Source organism: Piliocolobus tephrosceles, chromosome 2, assembly GCF_002776525.5.
Source record: "Piliocolobus tephrosceles isolate RC106 chromosome 2, ASM277652v3, whole genome shotgun sequence".
Lineage (NCBI taxonomy): Eukaryota > Metazoa > Chordata > Mammalia > Primates > Cercopithecidae > Piliocolobus > Piliocolobus tephrosceles.
The window spans coordinates 140780775-140805296 of NC_045435.1; the positions used below are offsets into that span (position 1 = coordinate 140780775).

Below are 24522 nucleotides of genomic sequence, written 5' to 3' on the forward strand. Positions count from 1 at the left end.
CCTTCCTTCCTTCCTTCCTTCCTTCCTTCCTTCCTTCCTTCCTTCCTCTTTCTCTCTCCTTCCTTCCTTCCTTCCTTCCTTCCTTCCTTCCTTCCTTCCTTCCTTCCTTCCTTCCTTCCTTCTCTCCTTCTCTCTTTCTCTTTCTTTCTTTCTTTCTTTCTTTCTTTCGAGTCTTGCCCTGTTGCTCAGGCTGCGCTGGAGTGCAATGGTGCAATCTCGGCTCGCTGCAAACTCCACCTCCTGGGTTCAAGCGATTTTCCTGACTCAGCCTCCCAGGTAGCTGGGATTACAGGCGCCCACCACCAGACCTGGCTAATTTTTGTATTTTTAGTAGAAACGGGGTTTCTCCATGTTCGTCAGGCTGGTCTTGAACTCCTGACCTTAGGTGATCCAGCTGCCTCGGCTTCCCAAAGTGCTGGGATTACAGGCGTGATCTACCGCACCCGACCCCCTTTTGACTTCTAATAGCAATGATAGAACATGTCTTGGGAGAAAAACTCTCCAGAATTTGCTTGTAAAAATAACCCTTGTTTGTGCCTAAAGCCACTGTTTGTTTACTAGTATTCCAAAAGAATTCTCAAGAAATAAGTCAGGCTTAAATTAGAAGCATCTAATAATCCATAAACTGTAAATAACACATAACTCCAAGTACAAATCAGATTATCTGGCACTGTCGTGCTTTTTTCCACAGTCAAAGGATGGAGGATGCTAAATGTCACAGCATATGTAGAGGTATTTAGAATCAGTATTTAGAATTAGTAGACTGCATTTTTCCCCCAATAGGTTTCATAGAATGGGCAATATTATCAAAGATGTCAATACATAGTCTCTGAAAAATAAAGTTTCATGGCCACATATATTTGGGAAACTCAGAATGTACAATTTTTTGTTTTTGGAGAATGTTGACACCTATTACTGTATTCAAGACTCTGAGATGTACTATAGGAAAGAAATCTGTTGACCTTGTTTGTCGACCTCAGTGTTTTCCTCACTCTTTACATGAACACAATTGAGGAAAGCTGTTTTAGCTCTGTGGCTGGAAATGGGGAACACTGTTTTCACTCCTTTACCACGGTCTACCCAGATCTCTGTTGTTCTCATTGACATGGTCATCATTGTCATCATCATCATTGCAAAATTTGTTCTTAAATGAATTAAGCACCATGCCGAGAAAGTTACATACATAATTCCTGTGTTCTTCAAGTTTACAATTTAAGACTATCAGTTTGAATAGTACACACATCATCTAGCCAGCCACTCACTCAAGGATTAATTCAAGAGAAGGTACATTTTTGGTTTAAATTACGGGTTTGTATTTAGTTAAGGAAGACAATAGAGAGGTGCCATTTTCAGGCTGAAAGTCTCAGGATAAAGCCATTATCTATCTGTTAGTTATCTTTGAGGAAGATTTCTGGAACTGTTTAAATCGTGAGGAGACTTCTTGGACAGTTAGGAAGAATGTCTCAGGCATAAAATGCTCCATTAGGAAAAGAAAATGTAACTGGAACAGAAATAGCAGCAAGGACCTGAGTGAGGTGGGGTATTTCTCATTTCTGGGCTTCTGGGAAAAAGGAAGCTAGGACTGAGTTGGAAGCAAGAAAGCTGTGTAAAGAAAATGAAAGAAGGTCAAAAAGCCTTGGCCAGCCTCACAGCTCTTCCCAAAGCAGGCTCTATTTTTGATCATTTGCATGATTGTGTGATAAATTACATTTCACATACATAAGCATTTAGCTTGCTTACCAGGAGGATACAACTTAATATGCCTTAATTTTATCATTGTTGTTTGTGAGGATAAAATCATCTGAGTTATGAATAAACAGATGATGAGCATATCATCTTTATGAATATACTTGAATATTACATTAATATTTTATTTTTAATAATAAAATATATGTTGAGAAATAACAATATACAAGATAACAAGAAATCTACATTGAATCAACTTGAATTGCTTTATTTCCCCTATTGACTGATAAGCGTGTAAAATAGTTATTTTAACCTACACAGGTGTTCAAATATACAAGCTACTTTGAATGAGTATTTGTTTTTCTACTACAAAGTGTTATCAGTTCCTACTGAGTTCATAATTTGAGAAAGGTCTTGTTAGCACCAGACTTCAGGCAAAGGCAGCTTTCTAAAAATGTTCCCATCCTAACAAAAATAATCATCTTTTTATTTACTGTGATTTATTTACTCTTATGCCTGAGCCCCAGTTTTTGAAATATTTGTAACTATAGAGAATTCTTTCCACTTCTGAATCTTATAGGTATCATTCCTATCCATGGGGCACCAAGAATCACCCAAGCAAAAGATGAAAATGCTGCATTTTGAGTGGACTTGGTTTTCTCAGTGAAGTTCAAGTTCTGGACTTCAGCCACTATTGCAAGATGCCCAAGGATTGGGTGCTGCTAGAGGGTGTGGAAAAGACCAAGATGCCATGGGGCCTGCAGGACTTCTTTCTGGGGGTCCTGTGCTGGAGTATATGACAGCCGCAGTGCCTGAGGGCTTCATTGCCAGAACAGATTATATACAGAATGTCAGAGCTGTCAGTGTGCTGCTGGGAGAAAATGTCGCAAAATTCATCTTTGCGGGGGTGGGGGGAAACCCAAAAACAAACAAAAAAATGTTCTTACAGAATTTTCCTCAACATTAAAAAAAAACTTGTCATATTTTTCAAAGGCACATTTGATACTCAGAATTGCTAAAAGTATATTTAAAGGCATCTAGCCTTCCATATGTAAAAATATTTTAGATAAAGACAGTTGCAGGACTCAGAATAATATATTGGGAGATTCACTGTATCCTCCATTTTTATCTTTAAAGAAATTCAAAATATGTGATTTTTTTTTTTTTTTTTTTAATGGATGGGTTAGTTCTCGCCTAACCACTTGGTTGCTGGTGGTCTTGAACTGTGATACAGCGTAGACAGTATTTGTAACCTTGCACAGCCTCTGGGGGCAACTGTCAAACTGTCAGATTTAAGTTAGACTAATAGAATATATTGCTGTACAGTGTGTGTATATGTACATACATGAGGGTGGAAGGAGAGTGGTATTGATTAGAGTAATGCTTTGCTGCTAATCAAACTTATAGTATTTTTAGAGCACTTTGAAGGGTTCATAGAATCTATGAAAAAAATGCAATATTCCTCATCCTAAATCCCTCCTTATTACAATTACCTAAATTGTTTATGAATTTTTATTGTTTGGGAATTTGAAATGAAAATAAGTTAAATCCCTTTTTTACTCATTCAGACAGCTCAATGAAAGAGAAATCAGAATGCCAAACTGTGTATCATCCTTTATGCAGGGAGAATTATGATGAAAATCTACTAGATTCTCATTGGGCTTAAACTCCTTCTCTTCAGTCAGCTTCTTAAAACTCTGGTGTAATGACAAGAAATGCCCTCATTGCCAAATCTGTCTACACTTCTAGCTACCTAAAGAGCAATCTATTCTACATAATTAGTAATCTGAAAGTTGAAATTATACTTTTTATTTACTTTTCATGGAGTTCTGTCATCTTTGTTTACATTGTTTTTTTTTTTAGTATGATTGAATCGATTTTAGTTCAATATATTTACAGTGCTTGAAAGACTATAACCTTTCTGTATAGTATGAAAATCTACACTATTTTTTAAATGAGCATATTTAATACTTAAATTATATCCAAATTCCCTTTAATCATACACTAATGCTTTTGAAGATTGTCAATGGATCTTTTTTTAAGCCACAATGATAATTACAGATAAACTGTAATGTAAGATAGTAGATGCAAATACAGTAATGAAAGTTTCAGTTTCAGCTTTCAAACCAATTATCCATATGTAAAATTCATAAACAAAATCAAAAATGCTATGATATTGATTTACCCAGGCAAAATTTTATTTCTGTTCCAAGTTAATTTGAACCTGCACTATAATTCTTTATATCTTTCAATGTATGGAAGGGGCAAATTTCTTCTTCATGCAGGAAGCACAGGCCTAGAGAGGCACAAATTCTAATTGTGGGGTGAGAGTTTGAAATCAAGTTCTTTCCCAAATGGTAATATGTAGTAAACAGAATTTACGAAAGAATAGTATTCAAAAGGCATACCATGGTAAGAGAAGAGAAATGGTTTACTTGAAGGTGCTTTAAAGTGCATATAGTTGGCTTATTTTCCATGTAACTCTTGTTGTTGTTGTTGTTGTTGTTGTTTTTTTTTTTTTTAGACAGAGTCTCTGTTGCCCAGGCTGGAGTACAATGGTGAGATCTTACGTTACTGCAACCTCTGCCTCCTGGGTTCAAGCAGTTCTCCTGTCTCAGCCTCCTGAGTAGCTGGGATTACAGGCATGTGCTACCACACCCAGCTAATTTTTATATTTTTAGTAGAGATGGGGTTTCACCATGTTGGCCAGGCTGGTCTCAAACTCCTGACCTCAGGTGATCTGCCCACCTTGGCCTCCCAAAGTGCTGGGATTAGAGGTGTGAGCCACTGTGCCCAGCCATTGCTTGTAACTCTTTTAGGTTATAAGAATGGGCATTTATTATGCTAGAAGTCAGTGAAAGTTAAGCAGAAGCTGTCCTTTTAAAAAACAGCTTCAGGCCTATCAACTCTATGTGAATAGATGTATTGTTTTGCTAGAAGTATGGATATGCTCTATTTGAATTCTCCCTAAACTACCACAATCACTGAGTCTACATTTTCCCATGTCTCTAAGAGAAAGTCAGGCAGTGGCAAAAGCACCGTTTTGTACATGAAGTCACATCCCAACGGTGAAGTTAACTTTTCAGAAGCCTTTCTAACTCAAATATGGAGCACCTCCCCTCACGACCAAGAATGATCATTTTGTTTTGATTCTCCAAACTGTCTATTAGTGCAAAGGAGTTGTTACATGAACTTAATAGACCTCCTAATCTTTTCTTGATTGCATTTATTTATTTTTCCCTTTCTCTCGTGTAATTTTTAATGATTTGTTGTGCAGTGAAATCCCTGTGAATGCACCTAATTTCCGTAACTGAATATTTGTATGGAATAGAATATGAATCAGTCTTTTCAGATTACTTTTGAAACACAAATGCTTCCGTTAATTATGTTTCGATCCACCAGCTCTTTCTGAATTATGTGTACTTGAAACCTTAATTTGCTTTTTAAAAGCAAAATGTTTCATTCTCAGGGAAGCGACTGCAGCAGGAATATTTGCTTGCCTGTTGTTAACTTTGTCTTCCTCCAGGCATGTAGTCTTTAAATGGAGACTTCAAGGGAATAATAACGTGGACACTTGGACCCACTGCTTGTGGGTGAATTTCAGAAACCTAGAGAAATGCTGCTTGTTTATTGTGGACATTTGTGTGGCATTAGGCAGTGTTCACAGAATGGTTTGGCATTCTAAAGCAGAACACAGTTAAGAAACACTATTATGAAATTTACTCAAATGGTATAATTGATTAAAGGTTAAGATCTTCCTATAGCTATCATCTATGACTCATTAAATACTATAAATTTTGATGTCCAAAAACAAATATAGGACTGGTTATGTACAATTCCAGAAATATCATTAATTAATCACCACTCATTTTTAAGATGTGTGAAGACTGTAATATTGGCTAATGAATTTTTTCAGTATTAATATGCATAGAACCCACATTCCTCTTTTTGATTTGATGTATTATAAAATGTATGTATTGCTATTTCTCTCTTTTTTTTTTTGACGTAGTGAGGAATCATGCGCAGTCAATATGCTGGGTTCCTTTAGAAATGACTTTAGCTTCTGTCTGAAGGCAGGACAATCTTCTTTTTAAGGAACTTTTATCATTTGCCTTTTACTTTTTCTATGATGGTTTTCATGAGCACTGAAATCACTTGGAGAGGCAATGCAAAGACATCTATCTGAAACAGCTTCTTGGCACCCTGGAGATACAACTATGAAGGGCTGTAACATAAGGGAAGCTTAATGCTTCCATATATTGACATTGACTCCTTGGGTGAAATTCTGTCCAAATATAAAATTCTTCATGTTCAACAACTAAATGTGATAAATGAATTTCATGTATACTTATTATATCTTTGAGATTGTATTAATTATCCTTTAGTGAGAATTGACAGGTTTGAGCAGATTATTTTTTCAGTTGAACTGTGCTGCTAACAGTACTCTTACCCTTGAATGCTGTTTTTCATGTTGATAGGAAGACACAAATGTCTCAGGGAAACAACTTTGTGATAAAGGAATTCTTATATGTGTCATTACAGTAAATTGCATCTTGTAAATATGACTGTCGTGGGTGATTATACTCCTGCTGTGATGTTGTTTTGAGATCTGCAAGAGGGACAGGAAAGATTTTATGAGTTTCATGGGGTAACTGATGGATATTGCCAATTTACTTATTTTTTGAGTTCATGGACAATAGTTGTTTTTAAAAATGAAGATCACATACCCTAAAATCACAGCTGCATACTTGCTATGTGAGGTATACTAGATGCTTTATTGCATGTTTATAACAATTGTCTAATAATATAAAAAAATTAAGATACAGATCATTGCGTTATCCTAAAAGTAAATGAACTGTAGTCTTAATTCAAAACTGAATGTTATTCCTCAGAACATGAGAAGCTGCCTTTTTCTCTCCTCTCCTTTTGTACTGTGAAGATTTGCACTGGCCCCAGCTACTGTATTTAGAGATAAGAGAAGTATGTGACTGTTTAAATGCTCTCATTTGGAAATAGCTTACCTTTCTTTCTCCTGAACAAAGATCAAATTTTGTCTTTATGTACGGAGGAGTATGGCTGTCATTTTGATGATCAAAAAATCCAGATGGATATTTGGAATTGATATGGTGAGTTCACAAATGAAAAATTAGCTGAAGTTTTTGCAAACATGTTAAAAACTGGTCCCATAAAACATGCAGAGAGAAGTTTGTGCCAGAAATAACAAACCAAGAGGAACAACTGCTTTAAGGCCTTAGCACTTTTAAATCAGACTGTGAAGGTCACTTACAAAATGATATTCTTAACCCATGATTTAGCTCTGCATTTCAAGTGCCATTTGAGTCAAGATTCTGAAATAGAATATAAAGCTTGTAAATGGCTATTAAATTTTAGCTAGAACTCTTGCCCTCCATGTTCTGTGTGTTTGCCTCATACTGCAGTGAATTTTGGAGGAAATGGAGCTGGTTTAGGGATACTTCATGTCATGACAAAACACATGAAGTATTTCCATGAACCTAACCTCACTTCGAGGGAGGTTAATAAATATAAGTACTCAGAAGGGAAACCTTGACTTCCCAAAAATTAAGGATAGATCTTTCATGGAGGTGGAACAATCTTCAAATAGAAATTATGTTTTGAGAAGTCGGAGAGCAAGAAGAAGGCAAGGAATTGCCTAGTGCCCTGGTCATCCAGCAGGCTGCCCACTAAGGGGTGAGCAATGGCGAAGGGTAGCTCCGGAGCCTTCAGTGATTCCTGCTGCTGGGTTTCCCAGAAGGAGCTGACCAGATGCTTCACCAGCATGCAGCTATTGTTGGACTTTTAGCCAGGCACCGTCACCAACAAGTTGACCACCCAGAACAGTAGCAAAAGGCCCCAAAGTCTCTTCATAACCTGCTGGCTGCTGGAATCCACAGGACAGGGTCCCTAGGAGGCATTCCAAAGACATTAGACTCTTCAAAGAAGCACTTTTATCTGCCATTAAGTGAGTGTGATTCTGCCCCAGGGGTTATGTTCCCCATTTTTCATCCGTGGGCTGAGGCCCATTTTGTCTGACAATGCAAATTTTACAAGAAGTATATGTGAAACTTAAATGGATAAGTGCAGGCAGATTTGAATATACTTGTACTAGCTAAATTAGAAAAGAAACATTGCAAGCTATTTTAGTTGTTTTCAAGCAAACCAGTTGATAATCAGGCTGTAGAAAGATTCTATTATTTTACTCTTCCAAACTGAAAAACAAAAATTACTTGAAAAACTTGGGTGCATTTTGCTTACTAACATTTAGTGGGTCAAAACAAAACTATAGTGCTTCCTGTATTCCATTGTTCCCAGTGGTGAGCTTGTGAGGATAAACAAGAACAGAGCTGTCCTCTGAAAGGAAGAGAAACCCCTAATCTCATGTTGCCCAGAGCTTCTGTTTTCTGGACAGCCCAGGATCCAAGACAAAGGCCTGTGCCCACAGAAGCAAAAATACCCTCAATGTGCTTTTTTTTCCTATTAGCCTCTAACAGTATCTTTTTGTTGTTGTTGTTCTAGCACCCCTCCCATGCAGGTCTCTTCCCTGATACCTCTTCCCCTCCCACTATTCCTATCCAAGGAACAGACAAGGTTTCCTGCACAGAGCTGTGTTATTAGAGGGAATGAATGTTCTGTAGTTATTTAATGGGGTGTCATGTGGAAGGCAGAGGGAAGTACTTCTCTGCACATGATTTCTATCTTTCTAAAACCTCTGCAACACTTCCTTCATGAGCATACCTACTCTAGAATGACCTGAAAGTTGGAGATCCTCAAGAGAAGAAAAAAAAATGATTCTATAAAAGATTTATATAAGATATGCAAATAGCTTTTATTTTTGCTATGATTAAATATGCCCTATAAAATGCTAAAATAATTTAAAAATATATTTTCAATTTTATTGGAAAATAATTTTTCTCTTATTGAGAATTTACAGCAAATGATCATCTCCTTTCTCTTACCAGCTTTCCCAATTTCTTCTTTTATGCTCTTAGGTCTTTTGATTAAAAAATATTCCAGAAGGCAATCATTTATGTGTGAAAGCTCAAATGCATACCTCAGCTTTCATCGGTGGGTCCCTGTAGCAATAATCTATTGCTACACATGTTGTATAACAAAGCACCTAAAAACAGTGGTTTCAAGTGACAACCATTTATTTTTTCTTATGAATTCCTGGGTCAGTTGGAAGTTCTGCCAATCTGAGCAGAGCTCCACTGATCTCTGCTAGACTCTCTCCTGTGTCTGTGGTTAGTTGGCAGGTTGACTGAGGTCTAGCTGGTTTAGGATGGACCTAGAGGTGACAAATCAGTTCTCTTCCCTGGTCTCTCACATTTTTTCAGCAACTTAGCCCAGATGTGTTTTTGTAGCAGTAGCAAGCGTTGAAAAGAGAATGCAGAAATGCACACCTATTTTGACAAGCCACTGCTTGTGCTGTTTTCTTCATTCTCAATGGTCAAAGCAGATCACACGGTCAAATCTATCATTAGTGTGGGGAGCTGTATCACGCTTTTACTACTGTGTAACCAATTGCTATAAGTTTCACAGTTTAAAATAACACACATTATCTCACAATTTCTGTGGGTTGGAAGTCTGAGTAGTTCTTAGCTGGTTCTCTGCTCAGCGCCTCACCGCTGTAATCAGTGTTGGCTAGGGCTGGGGTCTCACCTGAGCCTGGGGATCATTTCCCAAGATCATGTGATTATTGACAGGGTTTATTTCCTTGTGTTTGTAGGACTGAGGTCCTCAGCAGCTAGATACCATAGATGCCACCTGTAGTCCCTGCCATGTGGCCCTCTCCAGAAACAGTTCGCATCAAGGCAGCTGGCCACTTCAACGTCCACAGGAGAGTCTCTCTCTCTCTCTCCAGTCTGCTAAGATAGAATCTTATAACCAAATCACAGGAATGATATCCTGTTGCCATAATCTAGTGGGTAAAAGCAAGTTACAGGTGCACTCTACACTCAAGGGAAGGGGATTATACAAGAGCATGGTCATTGGGGTCACCTTGGATTGTGTCTGCCACAGAGTGCAATACCAAAGAACACAGAAAAAGTAGACCCGAAAACTTGGGGCCATGAAGTACCGAATGCTACAATATCAAATTACCACCTGATAAAAGGGCTGGAGAAACGCCTAGAGCCCTGTATTTGACAGGAGGTCTCTGGATGGTGTCTCACAGAGTCCCGAGAAGATGCCTCCCCGCTGCCTTCCTCTGCCCCTGAGCTCACGTGCATACGGCTAACTGTACCCTGGCTGCCCCAGCAGAACCTTGGCGCTCACACACATTCGTCCCCCTCATGTGGGATCATGGCTCTTCTGCCCAGAAACTATCCCCGCTTCCTTCCTCCCAAACAGCTCTGATGGATGACTGCTCGATGGTCTGGAGAAGAAAGAATTATGTGGGAGTGTCATGAAAATGACCTCAGAGTGCAGGACATAAATTCCAGAACATTTCCAGTCCCCATCCCAGGATTCTGTTAGATATATCCAGCAGGCTATTTGAAAATCATTTCTAATCCACCAAACAAACAGACAAATCTCAGTCAGTGGAATGAGAAGCAGGAATGGAAATTACTCTTTCTCTAGAAGCCAGAGGAGCTTTCAGTATCATCACAGTAAACATCCTTCACCTCCTTAAAACTCGGTGTGTTGCAATCTGCTATTCTTATTTTAGTCATTTATCAAATGGGGATATATTGATTGTTCTCAGTAATTATGTTCATATAGTAGAGAACAGGAATTAAATAAATGAATTATAGAGTATAGCTTGATATAACTACAAACTACAATCTTAAAGAAATACCTTATAAGCCATGAATAAAGGAAAATGCCTCCCAAGTCTCCCAAATTTAAAGATTCTGTCTCTCTTCTCAAGACTAAGCATATAATTTTATATTCATTTTACTTTTTATATGATACTGCTCCTATAATGTAGATTTAATTTGCCATCACTCTAGAAAGACTAAAACATCATAAATTTATTTTGTATATACACTTGCTTTTTTAATCTCTTGAGCCATGCCAATTGTCACAGACATTCTAACCATCTTTGGGATGTGCAAAAAAGTTGTTTATATAACTCAGGAAAATACTTGTAATTTTCATAAGTATATAGGTACTTACATTGTACATTGTTCAAGGATCAAGAAACAAATCACTTAAAGCCTAGAATTTCCTAAATTTATGTGCACATAATATAATAAGTAAGCATCATTAAGAATTTAGGCCCTGAGCACACATAAACTTGGATCAGAATGCCAGCTCCATGATATTCTACTTGTATAACCTCTGACCAAGGACTTAACCTTTCCAATGCTTAGCTTTCACATATGTATCATGAAGATAATAGTAGATTCCACTTTAAAAAGTTGTTAAGCATAGGCTTGACACAAGAATTAAACACTGTAATAGTGGTAAGGAATTCAAGTGCAAAGTCAGCCTAGAGCAGACTTACCAAATGCTTGGCCCAGGCCCCCTGAACCCTTTGACAGCTTCTGTATATTGGCCTCCTGGTACACCTCCTTTTTCAACAACCTGCATCTGTTCGTCTTTGTTTTGTTTTGTTTTATTTTATTTTATTTTATTTTTGAGACAGGGTCTTGCTCTGTCACCCAGGCTGGGGCACAGTGGCACAATCTCAGCTCATTGCAGCCTCTGCCTCCTGGGTTCAAGCAGCTCTCCTGCCTCAGCCTCCCAAGTAGCTGGGATTACAGGTGTGTGCCACCACACCCGGCTAATTTTTATATTTTTAGTAGAGACGGGGTTTCACCATGTTGGCCAGGCTGATCTCAAACGCCTGACCTCAAGTGATCTGCCTGCTTCAGCCTCCCAAAGTGCTGGAATGACAGGTGGGAGCCACAGAGCCCGGCCAGTCTTTGATGGGAACTGTCCTCAGGTTGGTGGAACCAGCATTTCCTGCTGTCTATAGTAATGGCTAGAAATTTCTGCCTGCAGAGGCCACCCCTATTCCATGACAGAGAGATGCATGGGAACCAATCCTCCAGCACCCTCACCCCTGATTAGGACAGCTCTGAGTTGTGCTTTTCACTCTCACAGTTTTCCTGCAGAACCGAACCAAAGGCACCCTTTGTTGTACTGAACCTAATGAGGCAACTCTGGCTTGGCTTCCATCCTGTCCCGATCTGACTTCACTTATCTGTTGGTTCTCCTGGCAATATTTCCTAACAAATTCATCCAAGGACACACTTCTGAGGAACAACACCTGAAGCATCTTCAGAACATAAAAATCCTAATCAGTATTAGCCCAAAATATTTGTGTCAAAGAGTGTGGATTGGCAACCTCTTCATGATACACATGCGAAAGGAAATGATCACTGATTGGTGCTACTGTGGTGTGTCCTGCAATAGCGTCCCCATTAAGCAGGAATGAAAGTAGGCATGGTCGTCAATAGCAGTGACCGCACCCCTGCCTCCTCTTCCTATACCAGACAGTAGTTAGGTGTGGCTGTCAGTGGGATGGCAGAGCTCCACGGCATAATTAAAGGATGGAGTCACCGTCCACAATACCTCCCCAGCCTGGCTTGGGGGCTCTTCCTTCCTGTCCTCAGGAAGTGGGGCTGCCTCTCTCTGTCATTTCATTCTTATACTATAGATCAGGGGGAGGGGGGTCAGAATTCCAAAAAAAAAGATGTCACAGGAATTGGGGAGACCCCTAAAACAGGTAGGAAATGGTCTTGCCTGGCCTCCAGTCACCACAGAGTCATCTCAGCTTTGGGGGAACCTCCATGTTGTATGTGATAGAAGAAAAGACTGGCTGTTGCTCATTTGGTCTCTAAGACAGATGGAATGCTTTTCTCTTACATCCTTCACCAGTTCTTCTCTGAGAGTGTTTGTTTCTTTCAAATAACCACAACCAAAGTAATGTGTGTCTTGGCACCTGCTAATTTATTTCTAAAATGCTTTTGAATTATGCTTATTAATTCCACTGTGAACTTTTTCGATGATCTTATCACTTGTCTTTCCGGGAAAATAATTCTCATGACAAAGATGTAACTTTTAGTATGAAGTACATAACAAATGACTTAATTCTATGCTAATGCTCATCATCTTTGATCAGTTACATATTAGGAACTATTTTCATTGGAAATACTTTTAATGACAACAAAGGTTGATCGTTGATCTCGTCACCTGCCTGGTGGGTTCTTATCAGTAGGACCATTAGCGTTTGACAATAGGTGCCCCAGTTTGGAAAGATTATTCCAAAGTCATGGTTATTATTCCAAATCTGCTTGCCCCTAAAGTGCATGTGTGAGGAGGAAGAGCTTTCTCACCTGGCCATGTTCTTTGCTCTGGATATGAATAAGTGGGAGAATTGCCACTAAAATTCCTTTGGCCTCCTCTACTTCCTATGCTTGTCCTTCCTTCCCCCGCCTCCTACACAACGTACACACACACACAGATACACACACACACAAACACACAAATGCATACACACCCCATCCCACACTTCAAGGAGTACAGAATCTTCCTTGCATTGGTAACCATTTCCTACTGGTTACCATTGTCATTGGATAATTGAGGTAACCATTTCCTACTGGTTTACCACTGTCATTGGATAATTGAGGTAACCATTTCCTACTGGTTACCATTGTCATTGGATAATTGAGGTAGCATGAAGATTCACGTTGGCCACATTTCCAAATCACTACTCAAGTCTTTCTTTTTTTTTTTTTCACCCTTTTGCTTTATTCTAGAATTTGGGGTGCATTTCTTCATATATTATCTCTGTCTAACTCCGTTTCTAATAGGAAAAATATCTCTGTCTACATAACATGATGACTTCAAGAGTCAATACTGTTTATATTATTTAATATTACAGCTTGTCTTCTTTTCTACATTTTTAATATTCTAATGTGTATTGCATACTTTAAGAGATATGAAATGTCATGGAAACTTTGTTTCTCAATTTTCTCCTGTATATTTCATAATCAAGTCTCAGGAGTATTTATAGGACAATCATTTTAATTTTATTTCCCTCAGAAACAATACGGATGAAATGCTAACTTTAAGATTCTGCTTTCATCTTTAGTATTTAAAAAGCTTTATGGAGCTATGTAGAGTTTTAAAAACAAACACACAAATAAGAGTTTGACAAATAACTTAATATTTAAATCAGAAGTTCTCTTCACTTAAAGGTTAATTGGATCAATTTAAAGGAATGCTAGATTTACAGGGGACCATGTGTTTATGAGGATAATTTCTAAAATTCTCACCAGAAAATCAGTCTTCTTACCTTCGCCTGGAGAGGGAGAGATGTGTTGAATGGTTACTATGTGGTAGGCACTGTGCAAGGCACCTTATTTATTCATTATAACAGCCACTCTGAAGGGCTATAACTAATACTATTATAGATGTTTCTAAAACTGAGGTTCAGAGGCATTAAGAAGACAATAGCTAGTCGTAAAAAACAAAAAAACGCAGAATGCAAGGAAAAAAACCTAGATTTTGCATTGCTCCAATACCCATGCTTTTTTTCCCCATTCACACTAAGCAAAACCCTTTCTATATCATAGAGATAAGATTATTAAAATTATGGGGCCTTATTTAACGGTATTGTCTTGCCTCTAGCTCTTAGTGGCCATTTTGTGCATGTCACTGATGCGTATGATTATAAATAGTTGTTGGGAAAAAATGCTCAATTAATTATTTTCAAAAGCACAAATGTAGCCTACCTAGAATTTTGTTGTTGTTGTTGTTGTTGAGACAAGAGTTTCGCTCTTGTTGCCCAGGCTGGAGTGCAATGGTGCAGTCTTGGCTCACTGCAACCTTTGCCTCCTGGGTTCAAGTGATTCTCCTGCCTCAGCCTCCCAAGTAGCTGGAATTACAGGCACCCACCACCACACCTGGCTAATTTTTGTGTTTTTAGTAGAGACGGGGTTTTGCCATGTTGACCAGGTTGGTCTCAAACTCCTGACATCAGGTCATCCACCCACGTCAGTCTCCCAAGTGCTGGGATTACAGGCTTGAGCCACCACACCTGGTGCCTACATAGTATTTAAATAATTATTTTACTACTGGAGCCTGCGCCTCCCCAGATTACTCACAGCCCAGCCTTTTTTAATGTTTTCATTTGGACCCAACTTTCCATAAAGTTCTTTGGTAACTCTGCTCATGTCAACTCTTGATATACAATGAGAGCTCAAGTAATATTACTAATTAAGTGGCTCAAGAATCAGTCAGGCATTTTGGCTTTTAATGGACTGAAAGAAAAAATATCAATGGACTGAAGCATTTCCTTTCAGAAACAAAGTAAGAGATATACTGGCCATTTGACCTAAGGTGAATAACTTAACCACTCTGAACCTCAGTTTTCTAAGATACTAGTGCTTTGTATTGTATTATCACAAGATTAAAGGTGGTGACTAACACGAGAAATGATAAGTTCAATGTGTGGATCAAGGAAACAAATAAATAGAAACAATTAGTTTTATTAAGCTGTAATTTCCCAAAGATGAGGGAATGCACTTGCTGACTTTTTTTCTCATTTTCCACGTTTAGAAAATGACCCAGCCAGCAATGCCTCCTCTGTTGCACATGTCCAGCTCTGAAGATGTCTGTTTCAGTGCAACAGTGTCAGAGGACTGCTGATACCCTAGCATGCTGTTCAACTCTTAGTTGCAAGAGATAGAATGCCAACTGGTTCAATAAGTAAAAGGGAATTTATTGGCTTGTATAATTGAAATAATTGTCCACAAAAGGACAAGCTTGAGGCATTGCTAAATTTAAGGGCTCAGAAGATATCAACAGGTCTCTCTCTCTCTCTCTACCCTGCCCCCCTGCCTCTTTCTGTTTCATTTCTGGCCTTTGCTCTCCCCCATCATAGCCTTACTCTCAAGTAGGTTCCCTTCTTCCCATGATAGTTCCCAGAAACACTAAAATGAAACCCTTCCAGTTTCCAGGCTATCAGAAGATTTCCTTGTGAGTTTGACGGAAGTTCCAGAATCAAGTCTTAATAGGCCAACATGAGTAACAGACTCAGTGCTTTAGCTGGGAGAAGATGGTATAATGGGATATGCCAATTGCCTGTGTCATGGGCCAAACCTGAGTCAATCACTGGCCAAGGGAATGCAGTGTCCATCCCTGGAGCCCAGATCGGAGGAGCCCTCAAACACCATGGTTTGAGAGTGGGAAGGAACAACACTGTGAGGATGCTGATGGGGGAAATGATGAGTCTAAGGATGATGAGGAACTAGGTTTTTGGTAAATGAAAAGCAGATGTTTATGAACTTGGCTTAGTCTTACAAGAAAGCATTTGTATCTGATCATTGTCTGGGACTCCTGAACAATTGCTCCTGCCTTCCTCTTCCATCGTGTCAGTTAGCTTAGAAGTACTGAGATAAATCATCTCTCAAGCAAAACATATCAGCAGAGAAGCATAATCAAGGCAAGCTAGGAAGTCTGGGAAGAAAACGAATAATATCTGCATAGCTCTTATGTTTCATTTGTCACAGAGCCCACTGGGTAAGGGTGGACAGAATAGTAATGCTAAACAAGCTGCAAGAATACGCAAATGCCCTGTGGTCAGTTTCCAGCTTTGCTGCAGTAACACCTGCTAACACCCTGTTTTTCAGTTTTACAATACTCAGGTCAAAAGGGATATTGTTTCTGTGCAGGGTTGCCATTATTATTTCTCTTCACCACTCTCCTCCTTCTGGGTGAAAGCATGCTCCAGCTTTTCTCCAAAATCCTCTCTTCAGCCTGCACCATTATTAACCTACAGGCTCAGTCCTTCAAACTTTGGGCCCATCTTTTTTTTTTTTTTTTTTTTTTTTTTGAGACAGAGTCTCACTCTGTTGTTCAGGCTGGAGTGCAGTGGCACAATCCCGGCTCACTGCAAGCTCTGCCTCCCTGGTTCACGCCATTCTCCTGCCTCAGCCTCCCGAGTAGCTGGGACTACAGGCGCCCACCACCACGCCTGGCCAATTTTTTTGTGTTTTTTGTAGAGATGGGGTTTCACCGTGTTAGCCAGGATAGTCTCGATCTCCTGACCTCATGATCCACCCATCTTGGCCTCCCAAAATGCTAGGATTACAGGCGTGAGCCACTGCACCCAGCCTGGCCCATCTTAATTAGGGCCGCCAGCAGTATACTGCTGGCCAACTCAGAGCCACAAAAAACTTCTCCCACCTCTTGCAACTGTTAAGATCCTGCATTACTCCTGCTGGACTAAGTCAGGTATGTCAGATAGATCCCTGAACATCCACATAGGTCCCTGTGTTAGCCTGTCCTCTAACCTTCTTTCAGGGGTTACCTGCCTGATTGTAACCCAAATCCTGGTCTGGCCTTTGACTCCAATCCATTTGGTTGAATCCAAAACAAACTTACCTTCTAGAATCTATAAACCTAGCCTGCTATACACCAAACATCACGGTAACTCCATGCAAATGGCTCACCCAGATCAAGCCCAAGTTTTCAACATGAAATTTGAGCAGCAACCCTCACTCTTTCAGTTCACAGAGGTCCTGCTTTTCCTGTTCACTCACCTCAATTCTGTACTTGTGTGTTTCTGAGGTCCCAGTGTGCAATGGCACCAAGCCAGCCTACATGATCTATGGCACTGGGGAAAGTTGGGGAGTTGGGGTGGGAATTCTCCTATGTAAACACAGCAAAACTGGACTATCCTGATGGGGAGCCTCTAGTGAACTAATGGTGTTCATTCACTCATTTATTCATACAGTGAATATTCATCACATAATTCAGTGCTTCTGAAACTTGAGTATGTATACAAATTCCTGTGGATCTTATTAAAATGCATATTCTGATTCAGTAGGGCTGGGATAGGGCCTCAGATTCTGCATTTTAACACATTCCCATATGATATGCATGCTGATGTTTTATGAACCAGAATTTGGGTAGCGAGGAATATAGACAGTAAGTATTTGTTGAATGTTAAATGAATGAAAATCTGAATAAAAGTTTTGAATAATAGTTTCAGTTTAGATAGAAAAGAGAAGTATAATGTTGATGGAGTTACTGGTAAATGGTAGTTAATGGGTCAAAGGTTTAGCCTTTGTCAGTGAGTCTTCCATGGTGTTGTCCCCTCATTATCCATCCTAATGGCCTTTGACCCATTTCCCCTGCCTCTTACTAAGGGAATAAGAGCCAACTTCAGACTAACATTCCAATTGCCTGACTTTTAAAGTCTGTTCTTTTTGAACCACACAAATAGTTTTTCAATGTTCTCAACAGAAGCATGGTTTTGTAGTCACACACACAATGCCCAATTACTGGCAATTTTGGTATAACAAGGAACGTACATTCCCCAACCCTACTGGATATCAAGATCTTTTATGGCATTTCTTGTCTATGTAGATTCTCAACAATGCCACAGAAACTCAAAACAGGTGAAAAGAGGAAGTACTAAAATACCACACTGGAGACAAACCCTCTTCCCCCTATTTATTTTTTTCTGCTTACTGTTTCTGGCTTGATTTCTTTGCCAATACAGATTTCTTAGCTGGACAAAGCAAACACTCTGCTGTACTCTCAGAAAGTTCCATTTTTAGCTCAGAGCTTAATGTGTGGTGCGGTTTGTTCTCTAAAGAAGGAACACAGCAGGGAAAAGGTAAATTATTTCACAGAGGTCAGCTGGGAGTCCATTCTCTTTTGATAAGAGGAATCTTGCCTTGTGGAGAGCTCATTAGAGGTCCCCAAGAGGCCCAAAGAAGAGGCTGGGATCAGAAGAGGGGGATAAAAATGCCTGCTGAAAATGCTAGGGCTGTCATTCCTACCCAATAACTCTGGCTCTCCATTTAATGAACAATTTTCCCTTAACTAAAGCTCACTGGAAATGATGAAATGCTCTCATGCATTCATTATCTCCCTGCCTCTCTGCCAAATGCCTCTCTTTGCTGCATTCTTGTCTTAGACCATAGACTCCATAGTCCCAGACAGGAATTGTAGAGAGGTCTGGTTCCTCAGATATGTCGAGTTGGAAGTCTATGAAAGTGAAATCTTATGTTAAGAGAACATCACCTTAAACAACTTTGGCTTTGCTCCTAAGTCCAACCCCAACATATATTAAATTTCATTTGTTCTCTCTGGAATGGGCTCTCTTTCCAACTTAGATAGCAGGTGAGAAAATTATAGTTCTTGTTCACCTGGCACACCATTTCAATTTAAACTGCTGTCAACTTGAGCTTAGCTGAGGTTATGAATAGAAAATACTCATGCCCCCTGACCACAATGGAACAGGGTTTAGGAAACAACCAACGAAACACAACAACTTCCTGAAGAGGCAGCAGCTGACCACAAAGTTTCAACGTCCTAACTGTGATAACCATTGTAACTTTAATAGGCATCCTGGGGCAGAAGCTACTCTCTGTCAACAGTTAAAGGTTCCTCCACATAGAGTCACCAAATTGTGAACTTTTATTGCAGGAAGGGCTCAGACAGAAGAATTCTAAGGCTTCACTCTGCAGGTTCAAAAACTTGTCAAATGTCACACCACTTCAGACTAGTGAAAGTATCACAGATTGGGGGGAGCCCTCAGGCTGAATTTGGAAGGATAAATTGAAAAAGTCATACTTGAATTAAAAAGTGACTTGAGTTGGACTTGTTCCATGAATGCAATTTAGCTTTTTACTATGGCTGGTGACAATGTGGTATTTTCAGCTTCTGAGTTGATTGACAGTGGCAAAATACTGGAAGACTTTATTTAATAAGAGTGCCATTGCTAACTCTACATTAGGACAATTTCTTTCTCTGGTACGATCACTTTTTTTTTTAAGTTAAAACATCTTTTTCTGTTTTATATTCCCCTTCCCCTGGGAAGAAAAAGAATACATGCATGAAGAAGAAAAAATGTAAAACACAACCTTGCCTTTTAGGGCTTTTTCCAGGCTTATATGTTGTTATTATTCTTTAAGGATATTGTATGCTTCCTAATATGGTTTTTTTTCACTAATAAATATAATGTGGGCATCTTTACATGTCAAGGAGAATATCATTTATACCAGGTTTCAGCAAATGATGGTTCAAGGGCCAAATCCTGACCAACGCCTGTTTTTGTAAATGAAGTTCAATTGGAACACAGCAATGCCTATTCATTTACGTGTGATATCTGGCTGTTTTTGAGCTAGAATTGCAGACATGAATAGCTGCAACAGAGATAACTTTACCCATGAAGGCTAAAAATATTTACTATTGGCCCTTTGCAGAAAATGTTTCTAACCCTTGATCTACATTATTATGTTTCACAGCTGAGCAACATTTCATTGCATCATCATATAATTATTTGTTTAATCACTCCTTATTGAGAGAGATTTAAGTTATTTCCTGTCTTAAATAACATTTAGGTTGTTTCCCATTGCATGGAACACTGGGCTCTAACATCATTATCATTGCTTCTATCTTTACATCCCATTAAGAAATAGTCTGAAGATTAAAAATTACTAGATTCAAGGATTTTTCAATCCTTCTAAAGGGATTTTGGTAGCCATTGCCATGTTTTTCCACTTCTACATAGAGGAGCTCTTATTGTGGTAATAGCTGATACAGAGGGGTTGCCCTTTCCATAGTTTCTCTTGACTATCATCTACAAAGCTATACTCACAGAGCACGAGACTTCAAGACCACACAGACCATCTAATGGAACTTGGCAGTGGGGCATACTCCATTATCGAGCTCCAAATTTGCAGCCCTAGCAATTGCTGAACACAAGGACTGAGAGATGATCTGTCTTCCAGTGGTTTTGTCCTCCAGCTCAGTGTACACCACATCCTTATAAAAACACCTTCATTCAAAAGTCAGCCTGTGGAGCCAGCTCAGAGATAACTAGAGTGGTTTGACTGGGGGGGCTTGTGTTATATCTTTTATGAGTTTGTCATGACACCAAGAGTAAATAATTAAATCTAGCCTTTTAGAGCCCAGGGTTTGGTAGCTGCCTCTTCTTGGGTGATGGAGGCTGCCCCATGGATGGAATGTGGCAAGTTAAGTTATTTCTGTTTCAGGTTTCTCTTTAGCCAGGGCCTGAAGCAGTCTGCTATGCTTCTGATATATAGCACTAGGTCCAAGCCCTAAGTTCCTCAGGACACACTTTATAACTTGATATATGCTGGGCATTTTGTCTAAAGTAGCCTCCATCTCTTTTCACAATGCGGGGAGAAAAGCTAAAATATAAAGCAGAAAAGAGTGGGGGAGATTTATGTTGTATCTTCACTTGTTAACCACTTCTTATGGCCCTAAAACATATGTGTTTACATATATTTACCCAAAGGCAAATATAATCTTTAATATTATTAATATTAATTATAATATTAGGTGTATATAACACATATACACCTAATATTAATTAGGCCTTCATGGGTAAGGTTAATCTTTGTATATGCCTAATATTAATAATATATGTGTATACACACCTAATATTAATAATATCAAAGACCCTGCTCGAAAAAACCTAGTTGATTTTGTATATAAGCTCAGCTTTCTTTTCTCTGTGTGGGATAACCTGGCACTGCACTTAATCCTAGTGGGACCAGTTCTGTTGGCTTTTTTCTCTTCCATGCTAGTGGAAAGGGTGACTTCCCAGCCAGTCAGAGACTGAGTAAGATAATTTATATGATGAAATGCTATACATCAATAGAAATGACTGAACTACTGATGTATGCCCAGGCAAATCTCAAAAGCATTGTGCTAAGTGAAAGAAACTAGACACAAGAGTCCATTTACATGAAATTCTAGAAAAGACAAAACTATGGTGAAATAAAATAGATCAGTGGTTATTGGGGGCCTTGGATGGGATGGGATTGAGATGATCTTTTGGAATGATGACCATCTTCTAGGTTTTGATTGTGGTGGTGGTAACATACATGTATATGGTTGTCAAAATTTACTGAAGTATAAAATCTCCAAATAGGTGCATTTTGTAATACACAAATGATACCTTAATAAAGTTGAAGTGATGAAAAAGAAGTAAAGGAAGGAATTTGGGTTGATTTATGAATGTGTGTCTTGGACATTTATATGGGTGGTAGTTCCACTGGACATTAGACAATAACAAACAAGAGCACAAATATAGGAAGTGGTGAGGAGGAGGATGGGCACAAGTTTCGGCATGTGCCCGAGACAAGTTGAGAGACACCCATGTGGAAAGTCCAAGTTTTGGATTGGATATGAAGATTTTGGAATTGCTAGTGCATTGGTGAGAGTAGACTCTGACAATGTTCATGAAAGTGGAAAGAAAGAGAAGACTCCAGAAACAAGGGCCTACCCTGAAAAACAGCCACGGGGAATCAACTAGAGTCTAAATTTTAGATGATTGCTACTCCTAGTATGGTCCATGGATCAGAAGCAATGGCATCACCTGTGAGCTTGTTAGAAACACAGAACTTTGGGCTGTACTCCAGACCTATGGAATCAGAATCAAAATCTGCATTTTAAGACCCCCTCCAAGATAATTATTATGCATGCTAGAGTTCGAGAAATGCTGCTTTAGGTGGGCCTGAGTCCACCTTTTACTTCTACCAATTTCTTTCTAAAATCCAGTTGACAGAATAAAGGAAGCATAGGCTCCTGAAGCCAAGGATTGCATCATGGCGCCAAAATTGTTTTTTATTTTTAGTAAGAAAAACCACTGCATGCAAACAGAACTAAAGAAATGTTCATGTAAATGCTGTCTGTTTATTCAACAGGCTGTCGTAACTTCTGGGAAGCCATCAGGGTTTATTTAGGCTAGAGAGAACCTTTTTTCTTTTTTCTTTTTTTTTAAAGAAACACATACACAGAGAAACAAGTCCTATTTCATTAGGATCTACTTGAGGAATCATTTCCTTTCTTGCTTCTAGAAAAAAGTCCTTTGCCTAAAGAACATACATGCTTCTTGAATTTTTGCAGACAAACTGTTTGTTAGGAACTTTGATGAGTAGGGCATGTACTACAGCAGCTGTCACTGGGTTAACCATGTGATTGCTCCTACAGCTGTAGTTGCTTGTCTGAGTGCATTTCCCACGAGAGAGGCCTAGGTAAGCAGGAAGGTAGGAAAGCTGTCCAGGCTGCTTCTTGTCTGAGCTCCACTGCTTTCAGACCGTGAGCTAGGCGCTTGCCTGGGGTACTTGGCCTATTTGGTTAAGTTGTCAGGGTTTGTTGGTGAATTTTCATTAAAATGCAGAGAGGCTGTTGAAGAAATCGTGGCATACTGGTAAGTGCTTGGGTTTTGGAAATACACAGGCCTGGATTTAGTCCCAGCTCTGCTACTATTTGCTTTGTTTTCCCATCTTCCTACCCCTAACTTTATTTTTCACCACTAAAATGGCTATTACAAGGAACAAATATAGTAATGGATTCAAAAACTCTATGTAAGCTGCAAGTGACCTACTGGTGTCACTTACAGGCATTATTATAACTATTGTTGTGAAACACTGTGCTAGTTATACACGAGGTGGTCTCATGGGAAAGAATAGGCTGCAATTTATGCTCACTTTTCCTAGCACCCCTATTTATTCCCCACCCATATTCAGGGAAACTGTGAGTGTATCCTTGTCGGAGGCTCCATTTGCACAGTAATCTTTGTGAGGGACACCTCAGTGGATATGCAGTGCATCCCTGCGTGGGCTACAGCTCTGCACACACACACATTCCCTCCTGACTGTGATGTCATGTTCTGGATTTGGGTTCCAGGGCCCAATTGCTTTTCCTTCCCTTTGATCTCATATTTTATTCTTAGAAAAGCTACAGCTGTCAATCTGGGATTTCTTACTGGGCAGGAAAGTCATTACATTATATACAGAGAAGTGATATAAAAAATACCTGAGAATTCTCAAGCTCGGCCCAGTTTCCAAGTGGAGTGTTTTCCTTTTCAACACTCATTCTAAGGGCAGGTTGACCCTAAGCAAAAATAACGTGTGTAACTTCCTGAGGCTCCCGACTTGATGGGATGTGACATATAATTGGGTGGAGCTTTGTACTTATAGCTCCTTAGCCTCATTGTTGTTTACCATGTGAATTATTTTGGCTGATGGATATTAATAGGACATGCTGCAAGCAGTGGTTTGGTATGTACTTGTGTGGTGGGACTTTCACCTTATAAGTTTGCTGTTTCCATGAGAAAAACATACTCAGACAATCCTGGTGTTCTAAGGGGAATGAGGGACACATGAAGCAAACCTGGCTTAGTTTGCAGCTTAGAGGCAAGCCCAGCCAAGCCCAACGTAAATGAATCAATTTAGGTTGAACTATAACTGAGAAAGAATAATTGTAGTTATTTTAAGCCATTACATTTTTGAATGGTGTTAAACACACCCCATTTTCAACATTTCCTTCACCTCACTGGTCCTGTGGTCAGTAGATCCTGTCACACTTCCACCATCCCATACATCCCTCATAGCCTTATTTCTCTCCAACAAAGATACTATAGTTCATCATTATAATTATTTCCTTGCATTCATGCTAAAGTTTATACTCTGGGAAACCCCTACCTTAATTACATCAAACTTTCACCCTATACCACACTTATACCAATGTAGCTGAGCCTGGCCAGAACCTGCTAGCTGGTCTTATGAACGTCAAATGGGCTCTTGGTGTAGCCTAGCAGTACCACTATGTTGCTCTAGGCCCTTTACTCTCATAATCTCTTGTTATTCCTTATTTCATTTTTATCATCACTTAATTTCATTTTTTTCGAACTTGTAATACCTTCTCCCCTATACCTAATCTTTGCTGATGACCTTGATTACTCTTTCACTAAGCATCCAGAAACAATCAGAAGAGAATGTTCATCAGTTCTCACTAGCATATCTTCCTAAATTCTTGCATCAATGCCCATCACTCTACCTATCCTCCTGCTCCCAGGCTTCCTCTTAAAATGAA

The 24522-nt window shown here is 39.3% G+C and overlaps 1 protein-coding gene across 5 annotated transcripts in view; it reads left to right on the forward strand.

The window, feature by feature from the left end:
- The window catches only part of NEK10 (NIMA related kinase 10), a 272215-nt gene extending 269533 nt beyond the window's left edge, over nt 1-2682 (forward strand). For 3 of the 5 annotated variants that reach the window (XM_023207271.2, XM_023207273.1, XM_023207274.1), the window contains one exon: nt 2267-2682. In XM_023207271.2, the coding sequence (XP_023063039.1) occupies nt 2267-2315 (49 nt within the window). In that variant the 3' untranslated portion in view covers nt 2316-2682. The remainder of the gene's footprint in view (nt 1-2266) is intronic. The other 2 variants (XM_031935258.1, XM_031935259.1) reach the window with 1 other exon arrangement.
- Nucleotides 2683-24522: the final 21840 nt, after the last annotated feature.